The following is a 20,311-nucleotide window of genomic DNA, read 5'->3' as shown; positions in this document are numbered from 1 at the left end:
ATTAATATGTATTTGCCCCCTGGGCATCCCATAATAGCTATTTGAAACAATAGAAATCAAATTGGCCGCCGTAATAAATATGAATTCCTTGACCCATGCGAATTTGTGTTCTTGTGTGGTTTGAAATAGAACATAAAACGAGTAAAAGACTGCCTTAATTTAACTCATTCACACCAAAGCCCTAAGTGACTGGCCGTCAATTCAGCACGAGTTGTGCTCACTTGTAAGTAATAAGTGATGGAATTACCAAAGAGCTAATGTCGCTTTTTACAATTCAGTCCCAGGCAACTAGATAATCTAACCATAGTGAGGAAGCTACTTTTGTGAAACATGATTAATTTAAAAGAGTACAAAACTGTAAAAACTACATTAGGTCACCTACTCCCACTGGAAAAAAAAACCCTCCCACCCCTGGGCAGGTTATCAGGATCTTTTGCCTCCAGGGGCTGCCATACCACCAATTAAAATTATGTTCTGTAGAGACTGGGCTTGTGCTTTTGAGTTCCCAAAAACAAAAACATTTGAGTTCAAAAGGGAAAAAAATTATAGCAGCTGCAGCACAACAGCAGAAAACCAAAATTCAGTTCAAGTGATATCACTCACTAGGTTCTGTAACCAGGACCAGTGACCACTGTTGAATGTTGTGGTTCCAACTAGCCTCGGCGAGCTCACTGGTTCAACATCAGGAACAACGAATGAATCTAATTGGAAGGCTTCTATCACATCCCAGAGTCATCACTGAAAAAATACACCTTAAAGCTCAGATGTTTATTGAATACAAAGTTAAAAAAACATACAAGAACAAAGGCTGGAGTTACTCTGTTAAGAAACTATAAAATCAGCTGTACAATGTGTTTGCAACTGGAATAGATGTCATGGAAATAAAATTTGTCCTTTAGCTCCAAAATAAGCCATTTGCAGCATGCATCACCAGGCTTTTAGGTCTTAAAACTTAGCCATTAAGTTCATTTTTTATTAAGGTATGGTTTTTTCACATGCTGCAAAAGCACTTATTTTGGAAACCTTGGCATTTGGGGCCCTTTTCAATGGTAAAGTTCATTTTGGTTTCACAAGTCAGAGCCAAGCTGAGAAGGCCACGTGGGCTTGCTGTGAGCAAAGACAGTGGATTAACAACGTGGGGTTAATGGGAAGGAATAGTTTGGTCCACGATGTTGGCTGGGTCAAAATGGTGGTCCAGAACATTGTGGTTCCACAAAATCAAAATGGACTGTTACATTCCATTTTCAACCATGATCTTTGAAAATTTTGGGTTAACGGAAAGCGAAGGACCAAATGGTTTTTAGGTAATGACCACAACTTACAGGAACATGCCATCTCAGATTGCTAATTAAGCGACAAGCACTAGTATATGTCGCTTTGGGTAAAACTGATTGAACAAATCTATCCGTTTTGTATATGTGGCAGTCAAATATTATGAACCATTTAAAATTAGATATTAAGTGTCTTCACACTAAAGAGTAAACCAAGCTAGGGTACAAGGTTAGAAAACTAAGATAGCTGGCTAACTGCAACTCACAAAGCAACCAAAGGGCAATGTTTTCTGTTTTGTCTTTAGCTTGTCTTAGTAAGGGCGATAGCCACCACCACCACCTGCACCACGCCCCCTTCCTCCACCACGCCTGTTTGGCCCATAACCAGAAGCCTCCGAGTTGTACTCTCCCAAAGAGTAGTAACCATAACCACCACCGTAACCACTGTAGCCACCGTATCCTGCATAGCCATTCCCATAGGGATCGTATCCTCCATACCCACTGCCACTGTAATCATAACCCTCATAAGCACCACTGTACGCTTCTTGGGAGTATCCTCCGGCACCAGCACCCCCGCCACTACGAGGGGGACCACCACCTCTTCCACCCCTAAAGGAACTGCCTCCACGTCCACGGCCACCAGCCCCTCCACGACCACCTGGACCACCCATCTCCTCTGCTTTCTTGAGCTCTACTTTCTTGTTTTTGATTGTGGCATTTCTGATGATGAACAGCTTGTCCACTATGTCTTCACTGTGGTATATGACAAAAGCATAGCCCTTGAACTTGTTGGTATTTTTATCTCGCATAAGCTTGACTTGCTCAGGTGGATGACGTGTGAAGATGGATAGTACGCTCTTGATGTCTTCTTCCGATGCTTCTTCATTCAATCCTCCAATGAACAGCTTCTTTGTCTTTAAATTTGCAAGTGGATTTGGGTCATCTTTGGGAATCGCTCGTCTCAAGAACACTGTTTGTCCATCTATTGTATGTGGTCTGTGCTCCAAGATTGTATCAACCACGCTATGGTCAGACATGGTGACAAACGCAAAACCTCTTGACTTGTCCTCATTGTCTTTGACAATCTTTGCCTCAATGACTGCTCCAAAGTTGCTAAAGTACTTTGTTACAGTATCATTTGTGGTTTCGGGTTTTAGTTTAGCAACATAAAGCTTCTTGAGATCAGGATTTTCTTCCCAGCCTTCTGTGGCCATATTAGCTTAAATCTACAAAGCAAATAAACAGTTTGAAGTTAGTGACAAACCCGAACTAAACCATGAAATTCTTTTTGATATTATTTACTGGCAACCCCAGGTTTAAAACTGAACAAATAATTATTTGTTATCAATACCCCCAAATGTTCAATACACTTTTTGCCTTGCTTCTTGTCTATTACATGGTAATAACATCTGCACTTAAAAAGCACTTATAAAAAACTTTCAATCTGAAACAATTCAACATTAAAGAAACAGAAAATAACCATTTCCAACCTGCAATAAAAAGTATCTGTTATATTTTCAAGAACATCAAATCTGATGGTAACCAGAAAAGTAGTTCAAACACAAGAATTGTTAAAAATTGACCTGCAAAGAAAACCTACTGCAAAACTTGATTCCACAATGTCAGATTATTGCCATTAGAAAACTCAAAAAACATTCACAAAACAGAGTTTCAATAATGTTTATTGGAAAAATGAAAAAAAAAAACTCTTTCAGATCTTGAAAAGGTTTCAAAATGTTCATGAGAATGTTCACACAGAGTACATAAAAAGTAAGCCTGTTTGATGGTCTTAACCATTAACAAGAACTTGGCTTTTGTCAAATGCGCTGTTGAAAGGTCGAATTACCTTCATCGAAAGATTAAAAGGCCGCTGTTTTGAGCATACACCTTAATCGTTTCGCTGACAGAGAGTTAATGCAAGGTGCTAATTCTATTTACCTTATTTGATAAAACCAAATTTTCATTTTTCAGTCTCCCAGCAATGCATTACCAGACTTAGTTTAAAGACTGACCCCTTAATTATTCCTAACCCTTTTACAAGAACTCTGAATTTGCTTTCAAGCCAAGATAGTGTCAATTTTATCATCAAGTAACATGCTTTTGCTAACATTCTTCTGATTTAAAAAAAAGCGCTACAATAGGCCTAATTCACGATAGCCGCCATGTTGGTTTTCAAATTGCCATGCAAATTAGCCATGTGTTATGCTGGGGGGCAAACATTTAAAAAAAAGGCAAATTGCAGAAAATTGGCTCATCGAAATATTAAAATAACATTGCTAAAAGTACATTTTAGAATTTAAAATTAAGTAAGTTTTATAATAATTTTATATCTTTTGATTGCCTTTGACATTTTGACTTTCTACTTTGTTATCTGCTCATTTTTCACTAAAAAAAACATCGAAGTAACTTGTGTAATCATTCTATTTTACTACTTAGGTGATAAGCATTCAGTGAATGTGAAACAAATCATCTGTGTGGCTAAGATGTTCATTATAACCTCTCGAACTTGTGTTGTTTGCCCCCTCACAAGTGTGTAGCTAATTTGCATGATAATAGCAGATCCAAAATGGCGGACATCGTGAATAAGGTCTATTAGATCACTTCTCTTGTTGAAATTTACCACTTCTTGGCCCCCACTTGTCTTCATTTACCAGGGATAATCAACAATAATTGTTGATTATCCCTGATTATCCCTGGCAATTATTGTGTTCCAAACTGAATGAGGAATCACAAAAATACTGTTCAATAGAAATGGAATTCAGACTCTTTTCTTGTATCTTTGCAAAAAAAAAAATAGATGCACTCATAATCCCCTCCTTTGGTTTTCAAGGAAAATGTTTCCAAAGTAATGCATAACAGGTATTGAAAATTACCAAGAAAAAGCCCTATTTTAAACTTATGCCTGGCTTTTGACCATGAATGGGTAATTTTAACTCCTGCTAGCTAATTGGTACTGTGAAAATGATGCATCAATCTGCCTGCTTTGCAGAAATTTCTTTTTTCTTTAATTTGTATTTAACCTATTTTAAGTGACTGCAAATGAACTACAGTATGCATTAAAATAGAGCTACATCAACGAGTAACAAATCACTTTAATAGACTACAATGGAAATGAACTCACAACGGCAACATCAAGTTCACAGCTTAAAGGGGTAGTGTCACCCTATTTTAGTCAAACTTCAAAATACTCAAAGACGTCTTTGCATCAATAAACACCCAAAAAATAATGCTGTAGTTTTGTTCCCAATAACCACTGAAGTGTGCTGAAGATATTCTTTGTTGTTTGCAGCCAAGGATGGCAAGGATGGAAATGGATTGAAACTTGAAAAACTGGCCAGATTCTTCAAGTTCGGAGAAAGTATTGTCAGAAAGACACCAAAACTCAAATATGAATAGCTCTTTGTGCCATAACTATATTTCAAATCTTCTCAGTGGGTTGTCAGGAATTTTGTAGGTGTGCGCTTAAGGACTACTTTAGATTTGTATCCATTTTTGACCAAAAAACAGGAAATTTAAGCTGACAGTGCCCCTTTAAGTTGTGGTGTTGAAAGCTGCACTAAAACTCTGTTAAGACTTAAGTGTTGAGGAAAGTTTGCAAACCTTTTTTAAACGTGATTTAGTGCTCAAGTATAAATTGTTATGAATAAACTTTGAACAGGGCAAGTTCATTCTGAACATTGTTTAAGAAACTTTAAACGAAAATCAAAATTGAGCTGTGCATGGGAATAGTAGTAATTAATAAGAAGTGACCCCAAAATTGGCATTACGCAGATTAGCATTGGAAAATAGACAAGAAAGGAATTTAAAAACAAACAACTTTCACAGTTATCCGTCTGAGGAAGCACAAACCCAAGAACAAAATGAAGTGGCTTGCAAAAAGGTTCTCTTGGTAGAAAAGCTTCTCTTGATCTTTCACTGAAACTGGAACCATGAAACTCTCAGGAAAAAGCAGGAAAGGCTTTCTTTCTCCTCGAAGGAAAAACTTCGCTCTCGATCGGCCTTTCGAATATTTCTTCATTTATTTTGTTCTCTGAAAGCGTCGTGATTTGGAAACTTCTCCAAAAATTCAAGTTCACCATCACTCAATTCATGGAATTCATCAAGAAACCCTTCATATGAAACTTCGACAGGAAATTGTTTTCTGGAAACGCTTCTTGCCCTATCCAATAGTCTCGAACACAAGTTCTACCGTGTCAAACATACAGTTTTTCGAAGAGATACGTCGTCCTACAGCCCAGACAGGCCGCTTAATGTAGTAGTTACCCTGCATGAGGTTCCCGCCTTGTCCACGCAAAGCTTCATCCAATTCCTTTGTCATCTTTCGACGCCTTTTCAGCCATCGACGCCATGATGGTACGCACAGCTCTGATATGACAGCGGCAGAAGTCGTAATCGTGTGTTCTGCCAACACAACTGTCAGTTCAGTACCATATTTTTAATCACTTACATTTGAATCGATCTCTCGAAACGTTAATTGTTGAAAAAAGCTGCTGTGGACCACGCGGGTTGTAAAACAAGATTGTGAATACATTAATGTGAAAAGCTTCACGTGGCCTCATGGAACGGTATTTTACAATTTAACAGTTCAAAAGACCCCCAAACCACCACCTTTTCTGAAAAATGTAAGAAAAAGTTTGCTAAAGAGGTCTACAGGAAACTGCGAAGCTCTAATTCTTGGGGTAAGCACGCTACGAACGGTCCCAAATACTCCGTCCGGAATGACAAAGAACTCGACAATCAACCAAACCGCCAGGGTTTAGCGTGCGAACAGAAACGAGAGTAACCAAAACTAGGGCTTGCACACGAATTCCACTTACATAAAAAATAAACTTCTTGAAAATATGTTGAAAATTCCTTACCTCGGACAGAAAAATGCGAACTTTTCAGCACAATCACTTTCTTCGAACAAGCACGCTATCCAACAGACCGCGAGCCTTAAGTGATAGTCACGTGACTTCTTATGAATAACACCCACGAGAATACGCAAGGGGTTTGGGTTCTGGCTGAATTGCCTCGATTTCATGGAAATCTACGAAAATCAGATTAAACCAGCGGAACTGCTCTCAACTGGTTTCAATCTTACCTTACTGGTCGCACTCAATCGGTTCTGATTAATGGGAATAAATCACAACCTAGTTATCTCAGTTGTGGAGTACCCCAAGGTTCTGTGCTTGGACCTATCCTCTATTTATTGTATACTGCACCATTTATAGCTGACTTTCGACACCATAACTTGCAATTTCACCTCTATGCTGACGATACGCAACTTTACGTTTCCTTTTCAACAAGTAATGAACTGGAATTGACTGAAGCTGTCGAACGTATCGAGCTATGCCTGACTGATTTGGACAAATGGATGAGTATCAACAAACTAAAATTGAATAAAGAAAAAACTGAGTTCCTCTTTTTTCAGTCAAAATTTAGACTACAGCACTGCTTGCCGTCAATCTGCTTTGGTCAAGACACCGTCCAGCCTTCTCAAACTGCCAGGAATATTGGTGTCACTTTTGACAGTACCATGTCAATGCTGCCTCATATTAATACTGTATGTAAATCTGCATTCTATCACCTTCGTAATCTATCACGTATCAGAAAATTTATATCAACTGAAACTGCCAAAACACTTGTGCATGCCTTTATCTCATCCAAACTTGACCACTGCAACTCCCTTCTGTACAATCTTCCGAAATATGCTGTTAAAAAACTACAGCATGTACAAAACGCCGCCGCGCGTTTAATAACATTTTCCTCGAAATTCAACCATATTACTCCCATCTTGAAAGATCTACACTGGTTACCAATTAATGAACGCATAAAGTTTAAGATTTCAATTCTCACTTTCAAGGCTTTGCATGATTTGTCTCCCTCGTACATACACCGTCCTTCAAGAACCCTCCGCTCATCTACATCGCTCCGTCTTAACCCTGCCAGCTATAATTTGAAGTCTTATGGATCTAGAGCTGTCGCTGTCGCCTCGCCAGAACTTTGGAACGATCTACCGGAACACATAAAAAAACTGATAATCTCCAGACTTTCAAAACACGACTTAAAACTTATTTATTCAAGGAAATTTTTGAATAACTTTTTCGTTTATGGATAAATTTTTAATTTTAATTTTTCATGACTTGTAAAGCGCTTAGATCACGTCTGGATAGGCGCTATATAAGAAATATTATTATTATTATTATTATTATTATTATTATTATTATTATGATGATGATGATGATGATTATTATTCTTATTATTAATTGTTGAAACGCTTATCGATGTCGAAGTGTTTGCGCGAGAAATAACTTACGGAGGAGTAAGTGAATTCGCAGTAAGAAGTGAGACAATGTTCATTTTAATAAACATACAACATTAAAACATACAAGGGACGCTTCATTATTTACAAGGATGACCAGTGGCCTGTTTCTCAAAAGTCCCGAAAGTTTTCGGGCCTATTTCCAGTATTTCGGGTGCCACGATTCCCGTTATATCTTCGCAACGCCGAGGTTCCCGGCCTTCAAACTTCGCAATTCTCTTAGTTTTTCTCACATTAAAAACATGTTAAAGGATCAGTTTTTCAAAATAAGCAGATTGCAGTTTGACGACTTGCTTTTCGGGCCGGAAAAGTTCTCGGGACTTTCGAGAAACAGGCCCCAGGACGGGAAAAAACCGAACGGGCTTTCTTGCACAAGGTGACCACGTTTTAAATAATGTTGCCTTAATCTAAAACTGCGCCACAAATGCGACAGTTGTTTTGTGAGAACAACACGTGAAACCTGTAGTCGTATTGAAATTCTCCCAATAAATTGCGACACGAAAATAGACCACTTTCATAAATGGCGACTACTTTTACATTCTTTTGTATTTATGGTAATTAGACCGACTGCCCTCATTTTGAAACAAATATTCTTTTGAAATTTTCTCGTCCTAGCGAGGCAAGAAAGCCTTAATTAGCACTAAAACAAAAGAACATTTTATTTGGCCGCCATTATGAAAGAGGTTGTATATTGGCGGGGTAGTTTATGAATTTGTCTCCTACAGAACCCCAAGTTTAGAAACATGACACTCAATTTTGCAGCCACGTTGGTGTTCCTTGAAGGGACACCAATATGGCGGCCTCGAATCTACAACAACATCTGGAGCTCAGTTTGCGATGAATGCCCTCTCTTTTTCTCCTGAGCGGAACTAAATAAGCATAAACATGTCTTCTACAGCTTGTAATGCTTAATTTGACAAAAATCACAAGGCGATACCTTATTTTGAACCAGATCGTTTATTTCAGCTACTGTCTTGGGGTCACGCACGATGAAAATTCGAAAATCCAAAATGATGTATTCTCAAAACGAAAAACACTACGGGGCCAAAAACTGGGAAAAAACATTCTTGTAAGTAGGAAAAGAAAACAAACAGCGGTTACAAACATTTTCATTTTATACTTGACGTTTCGTATGTTGCAGCATACATCATCAGAAGTGACGGTTAAAACTGTTACACAGAATTTTAAAAACTAGAGCGAGGAACTGGTGACTAGTTAAAAAGTGTGATAACAAAATCGTAACTTCCGGTAGTCGATTCTTCCGGAAGAAATTAATTAAACGCTTAAATTGGTTAGAAATTACGAAAGAGATCTTTCACGTTTCAACAAAGTTACATTGGATATTGGTTTTCTACAAAAATGCAAGTTGTTATTAATTTCTTCCGGAAGAATCGACTACCGGAAGTTACGATTTTGTTATCACACTTTTTAACTAGTCACCAGTTCCTCGCTCTAGTTTTTTAAAATTCTGTGTAACAGTTTTAACCGTCACTTCTGATGATGTATGCTGCAACATACGAAACGTCAAGTATAAAATGAAAATGTTTGTAACCGCTGTTTGTTTTCTTTTCCTGTTGAAATTGAAATGGCCAAAGGACAAAAGTATTTATGATTCTTGTAAGTAACTTTTTACCTGGTATCAATAAAAAAATTCAGAAGCCTTACAGCTTTGATTTTTTTATTTGATGACGTCAACGGTAAAAAACCACTCTATTAATTTTTCTCCGACCCGGTCATCAGTGCAATCAATGAACCGTCACTCATTGCAAAAACAAAAAAAAACCTTCTGCAAACGACGTAGCTTACTAAGCTTGGGAACTTGTGAGCAATGGTAAAAGTCGGAGCTTTTTCGGAGTGTTACAAATATGCGAGCCAGGGAGGCATGAGCAAAGACACGCGAGCCATCGTGCTTGTCAACATGCGAGCCATTCAGCTATTGAAAGCCAACCGTTTCCAAATGGGTGCTTAGACTTAAATACTGTTTATCCGCGCTATTTGAAATGGGTGCTTCAAGACTTAAATGCGCAAGTGAACATGCCTCGCAGACTGGGCTTCCCTTTTAGTGCCAAGTCCGAAGGACGGAGAACTATTAGGTTTAGAATGGGGTATCATCAGTCGCGTAAGCAACACAATATCCTGATCGATATTCCAAAGGGTCGGACACAATGTGATGCCTTACTTGCCGCAAAAGAGGTTGAAAATTCTTCAAATTCTTTGTTAGACCACGCGTAGGGGTGGGTAAGTATCTCGAAACGTTTCATCTAGGGGCAGGTGAGTCTGCTGGTCTTTTGAGAACAAACTGGGAAATGTCACTGACCAACTCCCCTAAAGATAATCCGTGGTCGATATCCGAAATCGTCGACTCCGGCGAGAGAAGGGTGAGTGGCGTGTCTCGTTCTCAGCGGATCTGTCCGTCATTTTGATGTCGCTTTGCTATGGAAGTTCACATTGACAGACGTACGGGCTGCATAACAATTTTGTGAAAGGTAAAGAATTTTCGCTTCGTATGAAAGGGAAGTTTTGGTCTATTTTGTAGCTTCTATTTTATCTTGAGGGAATCTACCTGCCTACTTTACAACAACAAGCACGTTTATGGCAATTAAATTTCTATTTGAGCCTTTGGTTTATGCAAATATGCCTTTGTCGCTTTCATTTTTCTTTGCTTTTAAGATTGGCAAATGACGTTGAAACAAATCCCGTTGATCAGCGCTCTGGACCAAGGCCACTTCCTGTTTTCACCGTTCGTGTGCTTCGCACTAACCGTTCGGTACCGCTCGTTCAGTTTTTGGAAGCTATCGTATGACCACGTGATAATTCCGAATGAAATTCGCACTCGTAGCAAGCGGGTCAAAATCGCCAGAGCTCATCACTCAATCATTCAACGCGATGACCATATGGCTCGGCTCCATAGGAGGCGGCGGAAGCCACAAAAATAACCAGCGGAGTAAGGTGTATGTTGGCGGTATTATACGAATTAAAACAATACTGCAAGAACGACAGTGACGTTTCGGTTTCTTACTACGTGGTCAGGCCCTTCAATAGGAGAAAGTTTGGTTTCGTCAAAACACAAGAGATGCAAGTTAAAGTTCACATTGTAAGCAAGTTTCATGCCACTCTTGTTTGAACAAATTTGAATGTAGCCTTGCAATTCAAAAGGACGTATACAAAACATGGACACCAAGTCCATAGACTACCCCTGTGGACTACCCATCATTTTGTTAAGTTACAAGCAGAAAAACCTTTAAGACGAAAGAGCGAAGTGTTTCTCACACTTATCTAGACCATTAATTTCAGCAATTGTCTCTTGTAAGTGCATAGCACAGTTCTTTGCTCCCCTACTATGTTGGAACGTTGAGACTGAATTCAGTGTATGAATACATAAACCGTCCGATAAGATGATACGAAACATTAATTAAGAAGATGTGGTGAGACAAGTAAGACAGAGCTCGAGGGAAGGTATGGGTGTTTTCAGTCCTTTTATAGGGCGTTGATTAGGTAGAGTGCGTATTCAACCTAGGTAAAATCAGTCAGGATCACCGATCTAACCTCGGTAAAAACGGATTCAACCTGAGAACGGATTTTACCTGCAACATAGACACCTGGAAAATTCAGATAGCTGCAACAGTATTCAAACCCATCACCTCTGAGATGCCGGTGCTGAGTTATGAAGCCACTCCAATTTTTGTCGCTATTCTCCTATAGTGTTATTTTCGAATGTTCGGCATCAAAAAAAAAAAAAAAACGAACACCGAGAAGCTACGAAAGAGAAATCTTAGTTTGTTTTTCAAAATTAAGGTGGCTTACCACAGTTTTCCGAAGAAAAAGTTCAGGATTTTGAAATCTGTGAAATTAAAGCAACAGCAAGTCTCTTCTGAAGTATTTGCCACTGCAATTGATGTAAAATGTAATTTTACCGAACAAATAAATGCAAATGAAGGGAAAATACTAAATATAGTGACCGAGCTCCTGGAAGGGGTACTGGAAACTAGACTTTTCTCAAACCCCAGCCGTACGACCATGGTTACAATTCCTAGAATTAGTAAACAATATGAAGACGAGACCGTCAACATTTTGTCAACAAGATATATCAGACACGGGTTTAAACCCTGTATAAGTCCTGATTTTTTCAGGCTTTTCTCTACGCAATTGCTGAAATTGCGTTCATAACCGCGAGGATCATAGCTTCCCTTGAGCTTTTCAGTTATTATTAAGAGACAAACATCGACGCTTTTTCCATCTGCGAAAAACGAGTCCGACAGATTAATTATTTATTTCCATACATGATTATTTTTTCTTGCCAAGGAGAATCTCTACAGTTCCTGTGAAATTTTAACCGAGGTCATTGAAATGTCTCATGGAGCTACAGTAGGTCACTGAATTTGGCATTTTCCCCTGATTTGCATTTGTCAGGTAAAATTACATTTTACATCGATGGACCACTTTACATTTTGTACATTTTGTTTTCCCATTACAGACCACGTGATGCCCAAGGGAATTTTCCTTTCGTTTTTACGTAAGTTGTGCATACAACATTTGAAAAAAACTGTTCCCTTGAGTAACATCACGTGGTCTGATATGGGAAAGTTTCAGAGGTCCATTGCAGAAGAGATATCCTGTTGCGTTAATTTCACAGAACTCAAATGTTGCTATTTTCTGAAGATCTTTGGCCAACTGAACAAAATTCTGGCTAGTCAAGAAAATAGGTACGCATTGCGTACGTGTGGTAGTGCTTTATGACGTAACTGTGAACTCAGCTGCGTTTTGTTTTCCAGGACGTAATCTACTAAACCCAGAAAGACTGAAACGAGAAACATTGGCTTCGAGGGTGACATGAAGTTCAACTTCTTTTTCACAGCAAATTTACTCCACAACAAAAGTTCACCGAAGTTAAGCCCTCTCCGGCGGGGTTAGTATCAGAATGGGAGACGTAAACCTTTTCGATTTGCTGGCAGAAACATAAGACCGAAAATTCTATTTTAACGCTCACAAATGCGAACTAAGCATGGAACAGGCATTTGTTAGCCTGTTTTATGCTAAACAACTATTGATGTAAAAGTAAATAAATATTGATACACAGTTTTAAGGAAGAGCACAAGGACGTTTTTGGGAAGTGTCGATCGAGAATTAAAAAAATTGCCATCGGCAAAAAAATTTGCGACATAAAAAAAATTGAGCCGTGAATATAAAAAGTTACCATCAGCGCAAAACATTTTGGGAGATTTTTGCTACGTTCAATTTTTCTATTGTCCTTTTGGCTGCGCAAGTAAATCGCAAAAATCGAAAGTGATATCGATTTCAGCCGCCGCCTGTGATAAAGTTACCTTGCGTGTTCGTGATACTAACAACTGGATACATCTGTGGCAAAATAACGGCAAGACATGGGATTGTTGTTTTGTTAGTTTTTTTCTTTGAAGTGTTATAAAAGTCGACAAGAAATGTGCGAATTCAACACAAAGATCACAATCGTCCAACTCTCACATGTGAGGTTGACCATTCTTTCTGCTAAGGCCATCCCCTTATTTTTTTTTGTTTACCGTCGAACGCGTTTCCTGATATTGGGTCGGTCGGTCGGATTGGAAAAAAAAACCTAAAACGAAAATCATAAGCATTCTCGGAATCGGAGGCCTGGTACCGAGGCATCATAGCTGTGGAGCCAATGTGGAGCCAGGAAAACAACAAGACGTGAACCCAAAATTCAAGGTTTCAAGGTTTTTATTTGCCATGATTACATATAATGTATCCAATTTAATAAACAAAATACAAAAAATTGTAAAAAAGGCGAGGAAGCCCATAAAGAAACTATAAGAGCTTATGGAGCTATGGGCTTCCTCAAATTAGACTAAGAAATTAAGTTTAAGATAGCACTGGGACGTAATACAATCAATATGGCAGAAAAGTTGGTGGATGTTGTGGCAAAATTAAGACAGCGTGGGAAAAAGGATCAACCACCGAAACTCCTGTGCGACATAAAAATGGCTTAAAAACGTCGTAAACTTTTTTTTCTTTTTTTTTTTGAAAATGCCCAAAATTTGGGTCGGTCGGACGACGCGAAACGGAGAAAAAAAAGGGGATGGCCTAAGTCAAAAATTTACTCTCCTAGACGAGGTTATTTATCACCAGGCCATCGTTTTGGAAATAGAAAGTGCTTTATTATTCACCAGCATCACAAATTCTTGCCCATTTTGGGGCTCATTTGTTGAAATTCAACAGACCTGTTTACTTTCGTGTTCCACCCAGCTATTTTTCGGTGCGGCTGTTAAATGACATGAGGATTCAAAAAGGCTTTTCAGCCTTGTTTTTTCCTCTTACCTAACACACAGGCGGTTTCCGTTTCTTTATTTTTCATACACACAATTTTTTAAAAGAAAAGTGGAGCGAAAAGTTGCGTGAATAAATTACAAGAGAAGAAAGGAGCTATCAGTGAAATAAATAGACACTGACTAACTATATAATCTACGGGTGCGTTCCTTTGGGATGACACGAACAAGAATCACTGATCCAAGATCACTTGGACCACGGTACATCAAAGGAACCAATGAATCCACTCTTGGAAAGGATTTTTCGGTTCCTTCGATGCACCATGATGCAAGTGATCTTAGATCAGTGATCCTTTTTTGATCATCCCAAAGCAAAGCACCCATAGGACGTGTTTACAAATCAGCAAAATTAAAGTAGTGTTGCTAAACGTGTACACTTACACTCCATGACTAAAAGATTTCGGCATATATGTGAAAACTAAGTTTCGGTTTTTTTATGTTTCGTTTAATTCAGAAGAGCTCATCTTTTCTATATATCACTGGGCAAAATTTTTAAGCACTGCGCTGTGGGAATTTCAACACAAACAAGCTGATGAAATCTACTTTTTTTTGCTGATCGATTGCAATTATTAAGATAAAAATGGTTTTCTACTGTTTTTCTTTCCGTTGCGAGGAAAAAACTGCTGAAATTTTTTCAATGCGGGCTGAGAAGTTGACCTGGTCTTTGAGAGTAAAAATATTATGGTCGACTGGTGAATCTTTTTCGGTTATCACTTCTTTCCATCCCTCAAACTGACACTTCCCTTTTTATTTAACTTATACGACGTACAGTCTACTTTAGACTTCAAATATACTTCAACGAAACAAAGATTTTAAACAAGCTGAGAAGATTCAAAATAGAGCAGCTCAATAGAGCGTTTTCACATGACGTCACGGCGGCCATGTTGGTGTTCCAAAACAAAGAAATGGCGGCCATGATGGTGTACCAAACTTCTCGTCCGGGAATTAAACTCTATTTTTATGCAAATACTTTCTTTTCTTTCAGTAATCCAATATGGCTGCTGGTCACGTGAGTGAAAACGCTCTATAGTCGATGGCTTCACCTTGCAGTTTCCGATATCCACAAGACTAACGAGACAACCTCCCGAAAAATCGAATTTTTTAGAGTATTGAAATAGTAGTACCCAGCAAAACAATTGAAAGTTAACCGTCTCCAACGGGGTTTTTAGACCTAAATACTGTAGATCAGTGCGGCATTAGCCTGCGTAGCAAGCGTTTCCGTGCTGTTTCGGAGCAAAGAAAGACCGAGGAACGAGATTCTCGATTTTGGCCGCGCGAGAAATGAAACGAGAGGCAAAAAATGAAAGAGGGGGGAGGACGGAAACGCTTGCTACGCAGGCTAGTGCGGCATAGCTTACAAACGCTATTTCTTGTTGAACTAAAGCTGTAATTCTGCTTGTTTTCATTCTGTTTTTTAATAGAACGGTAAGCTTGTCAATATTAACATGGGATATTGCGTCGGGTAATTGTTACGAAATGTCCAATGTCAGTTTGAGGGATGGAAATTAGTGTTGACCATCTTTTTCTTGTTTACGTCTATGGAATGTAAGCTTGCGTGACGATCTCCATTACACTTGAAAAGTGATTTCACAATACAATACAATACTTAATTGACCGCTCCCCAATGGGGCTTTTCAGGGCCAATACAAACAAGTTCGCTATTTACAAGTGCATCTGGGAAGTTGAACCATGGACTACCAGGAACAAATTCAACCAGTGGTTAGAGCGTGTCTTGGACCCGGGATCTCCGGATCCCAAGGCAAGCGCCCTATGATTTTGATTTAAGACATTTAAAAATTTAATTTGACAATAATATACTCAAACAGTTTTCATTCCCTTTTCATTAAGAAAATTAAGAAAGGAAAATGGCCACAAGTGGGCCGCAAACAAACACCAATTGGTGTAATTCAAGAAAACCGTACTTTAGGCCCGGTTCAGACGCCATACTTCACATGAGCCGAATCGAATTCAAATTTAGACCGACCCAAATTAATTAATTCCGTCTGCATTTACTCAGACGCCAAACTTATTTCACAGAGGCATACTATGACTGAAGAAAACTGCAAAGTTTTAATGATTTCTGCATTTGATTCGGGTCATGTGAAGTACAGCGTCTGGATGAAAGCCGCTACACAGCCGTAATTCCCGGCTAAGCCAGGCGGGAAAAATTGCTTAGCCTATCCGAATTAGCCCGGTCGTTCTTAATTTATTCAGACGCTGTATTTCACATGAACTTAAGGGCCTACTGACGTATTATTTGGGGTGCGTTTCTAAGGATGTAATAGTTAACTAATTTGAGAGAATTTGGCATTATTTTGGTCAGTTTCCAACTTATGTAAACCAATGACCCTAAATATGACGTCGTCATGCCACGCCCATGGTCACGTCACCAATAAAAGAAAACTCTAAATTTGTCTACGTGCTACTCAATTTGGGTATTTAATCAGTGGTTTCATAATCTGTATTCGTTTTTGCATCCAGCCAAGCATGGTTTTCTTTTTATTTTGAAAAATGTTCTTTTTAGGGAGATAATCGATACTGAAATACCCACAAAATTTCAAAAAAGATGATTGGCAAAAATCAATGCTTAGCTATATTCTGTATTTGGAGGTGAAACGTGCCACATTAAAAAAAATTAATTCAATTTAAGACCGCCGGAAATTTAGCATTTTTTTCAAACCGGAAGTCAGTTCGTGCGGTGATTTTTGCTTGTGAGTGGGTTTCCTGGTCAGCTCACGATATGATGATGTCAATTACCGGAAGTAACATTTCACTTCCTTATCAACGCGCGAAAAATACGTCTGTGGGCCCTTAATTCAATTAAGCCGCTTCGGCTCATGTGAAGTACGGCGTCTGAAACAGGCCTTAGTTTCGTAAATCATGCACGCGCTGCAGGCCTAGAAATCTTACACTCAAATTACTCACTCAGACAGCCCCAATGACCTATTGTGTAGTGACTATAGTAGTGTACTACCACGAAAAAACGATGCACTGAATACCTTTTAACTCTGGCACCAGTTATCCCTAATCATTTAAACTTAGTACAATGTGGGTTACTTGTTAAACAGATTCAAAAGGCAAGAAGACAATATTTTCAATTTAGACAAACTTTAATGTCAAAACTATCATAAAAGAAACAAGACCACCAAACCATTGCCAGGCAAACAAAAATACATTGCTTCTCCTGTCACTTGTGTCCTGCAATATAATCTGCAGTATTTGATTAAAAAGAAAAATAAAGCAAGCTCTCTGGTGTTTCAGAAGAACACAAATTACGCTGTAGCAAAAAAAAATTTGCACAAGCCACAATACCAGGATAATCCTTTCCCACCGTTCCCCCCTCCCACCCCCGTGAGCCATGGTATGGACAGATGTACCACTTAGTCCATTTCCTTACCCCTAGATTTAAATGATTTGTATTTGACAGCAAGAATATTATTCCACTCATTTTTAAAAGTTATGGCATGTTGTTTTAAGCTAGCAGACCTTGCTTGGTCTGTGAACCAAAGCTGGCTTTAAATACCTGATTAAGCCAATGTTAAGGTAAGCCTTTCCCACTTCTCCCAAACTTCAATAATCTAAATAATGGTAGTGCTCCCAAACACTGCCATGACCTACCAACAATCCTTAGACAGGGAGTGTTAGAAAGCACTGACAGCCGATGAATTCTGTTAGCAGAGCTGATGTACTTCTAAACTCAACCCTCAAAAACAATAAAACCTTAATTGTTGATCCAACTACTTCCCAATTATAAATTATGTAAGAAATTGGGCTTAAGTGCTCACAGGAAGCCATTCTGGTCAGAAATGGTTGTGACTCCCATTGGGTCTCACAGTCAACTTAAAGCGCACCAGTGACTGATTACCAACTGAAGGAAAATATCTGAAGTGTCAGGAGAGTGCATCTATACAAATTCTTTGTTTCAGAAAAGCAGACTGACTTGCAGGTTTGCACGTTGATTGTATTCAGGGTTCTCTTCTATGCTTTTGCAATTTTCTACTTATCAAAATGAGACCAGGGTAGCTGAAATGTATAGAGCTTCATTTCCCACAGATTCAACCTGTCAAAATTACCTCCTTGCATTTTTTTGGGTGGTGGGTATTATCTGCACTTTACCAGTACATTCCCTGCCCACTCATTTACGCCCAATTTGTCTGTTGTCTTTCACTGCACACCTGGGCATGTAACACTTCAGGGTCTGTACATTTTTAAGTTAACATTTTCTAAAAGGAGTAACTCTTTCAATGTACAACAATTCAAATAGAAAGAAATGTTTATAAACAGTGGTTTTATGCCATGCTTAAGTATGGTGTCCCCTATTGTTATTACACATACAAACAGCATCACCTTCAGGGCTGGCACAGTGGTGAGAGCACTCTCCCTCCATCAATGTGGCCCATGTTCGATTCCTAGATTTGGCATCATATGCAGGATGAGTTTGGTGGTTCTCTACTATGCTCCAAGAGGTTTTTCCCTGGGTACTCTGGTTTTCCCCTCTCCTCAATAGGGAGATAAAGCATGTGTTTTTGTGACATCCCAGGAGTGGTGTGTTCCATATTTTTATAGTTATCATCTCTAACAGAGAAAAGATACTTAGCAATGTAAATGTGGTCTTGTGAAGACAAGTTAAAAGGGAAAACAAGTCAGTTCCGGTTGCCACTGACCCAAGTCTCAAAAAAGCGCATGCTTAAGCTCCCCAAAAAAACATTTGATTTGATTTGCATTGATTTGCATTGATTTGTTGATTTCACTTTACAGTGTACCCAATTCGTGCTCCAGCAAGAGAAGATGAGACACTTTAAGTTCCTTTCTTTTCCTTTCCATCATTTTGTCACATAGATACTTTGTATTTTGTGGTGTGATTTTGTAGCAATGCCTCAAAATATGTCCTTACTCACTGGGGCAGGGGTAGAAATAACCATTATCCAACTGTATAAGTTATTGTAAAGACAACGTACGAAATGCGCAGTGCAAATGTTGCACGATATTGTACAGTAGAGAACCAGTTTACCTAGTTTAGTTGCTGACCTTGCCCCACACGTACAGCTCTGTCACACGTTCTTGGTTGTTTGCAATTCATTTGCTTTAAAAAGTTGGATAATAAATAGCTTAGTAGATGTTTTGGTGTGTAGTATCGCTGAGTATTTTTTACCAGTTGTTTGTATTTTGACGAGTCCTGGTGGGCTCCTCAAAATACAGCACAATCCGTAGAAATACTCAGCGATACCACACACCAAAACATCAAATGCAATACATATTTAACTTGAAAAATCACACGCTGACCACAATTTTTATGTTAGAAAATGGTAGTGATAAGTCTGTTTAGTAAGGTCTTGGACATTCTTCATAGCACTGATTAGTCTTGACAGAGGAGGGCCTTCACACTCAAAAACAGTGATTGAAAGTGCATAAATAGAATTGCCGAGCCACTATTTGTCGTTTTTTCTGAGACCCTCTAGAGTTCCTGTCGTTTCAATGAAATACAAGGTAGGTAAAGGTTATGTCTGTCACGAGCCTAAAAAGGCCCAACAGGTCAGCTCTTACTCCGGTTTCTGTAGCATGAAGCGACTAGAGTATTTCTACTCCCCCCTGGATGTGATGCTAGTCCATCGCAGAGTTACCCCAAGCATTTCGTCGGTACCCATTTATACCCCTGGGTGGAGAGAGCCACTGTGAGAGTAAAGTGTCTTGCCTAAGAACACAACACAACGTCCCCAGCCAGGACCTGAACCCGGACCACTCGATCTGGAGTCGAGCACACTAACCATGAGGCCATCGCGCCTCCCCAATGAAATATAAATTCTAAGTTCTTTGTTTTTCCAAAAAAAGTTCTTAGTGTTCACTTTTACAAAAAAAACATACCTAACTATTTCAAAATCATTCATGGCTAGCCTAACCCTACTTTTACTACATATTCCAATATCATACCTAAGATACGCCTTTTTCTATAGTCTCTAAACAGGCAAAACCTTTGAATTACTTTTATGCTGTTTTGCCACCAAAGCACTTGTATTTACCCAATCTTGCTGGCATACAATAAATATTCTGCACAATCTCATTACTCTTAATCGCCAGCCATATATATGTGACAGGAAGTACAGTGTTGCTTTTTGAATTTCAAAAAATTGTCAATGCAAACTTTCATTTGCCACTAACTGGTATGAAAACTATGAAAAGCATCGCTGTTGATAAGAGACTTTTCTTCATACTTTGAACTAGCCTTAAATCATACCCTTCCTCCCTACGTTTCATTGCGGGGAAGGAGGGCATGATAAATTCTGGCTTTTTTCTCTCATTGGTCATAAAACAATAGAGCTCTTGGGGTCTCCCTCTGATTGGTTCTAGAGTTGCAAATCATACTCCTGCTAAATCGTTAAACATCTGATCAAATTATGGCTGGAAAGAAGGATTTGAACTGG

General features: G+C 38.9%; 2 protein-coding genes across 3 annotated transcripts; one reads left to right on the top strand and one right to left on the bottom strand.

Annotated features, from left to right (window-relative positions):
- Window positions 1–749: 749 nt before the first annotated feature.
- On the bottom strand, window positions 750–6,232 carry LOC137993393 (heterogeneous nuclear ribonucleoprotein A0-like). 2 transcript variants are annotated; one of them, XM_068839221.1, is made up of 3 exons: window positions 6,131–6,222; window positions 5,535–5,672; window positions 750–2,497 (listed from the first exon to the last, which is right to left on the bottom strand). In XM_068839221.1, exon 3 carries the CDS (start codon window positions 2,483–2,485, stop codon window positions 1,583–1,585), a length of 903 nt encoding a protein of 300 aa, XP_068695322.1. In that variant the 5' UTR covers window positions 2,486–2,497; window positions 5,535–5,672; window positions 6,131–6,222; the 3' UTR covers window positions 750–1,582. The 2 variants fall into 2 exon arrangements, with proteins under 2 accessions (XP_068695322.1, XP_068695321.1); XM_068839220.1 differs by lacking the exon at window positions 5,535–5,672 and having other exon boundaries at window positions 6,131–6,232.
- A 395-nt stretch (window positions 6,233–6,627) lies between these two features.
- On the top strand, window positions 6,628–7,371 carry LOC137991761 (uncharacterized). Its single transcript, XM_068836795.1, has one exon. It carries the CDS (start codon window positions 6,628–6,630, stop codon window positions 7,369–7,371), a length of 744 nt encoding a protein of 247 aa, XP_068692896.1.
- The last annotated feature ends 12,940 nt before the right edge of the window (window positions 7,372–20,311 follow it).

Source organism: Montipora foliosa, chromosome 2, assembly GCF_036669935.1.
Source record: "Montipora foliosa isolate CH-2021 chromosome 2, ASM3666993v2, whole genome shotgun sequence".
Lineage (NCBI taxonomy): Eukaryota > Metazoa > Cnidaria > Anthozoa > Scleractinia > Acroporidae > Montipora > Montipora foliosa.
Note: the sequence above shows the minus strand (reverse complement) of the source record. Positions and strands in the feature narration are given on the sequence as shown.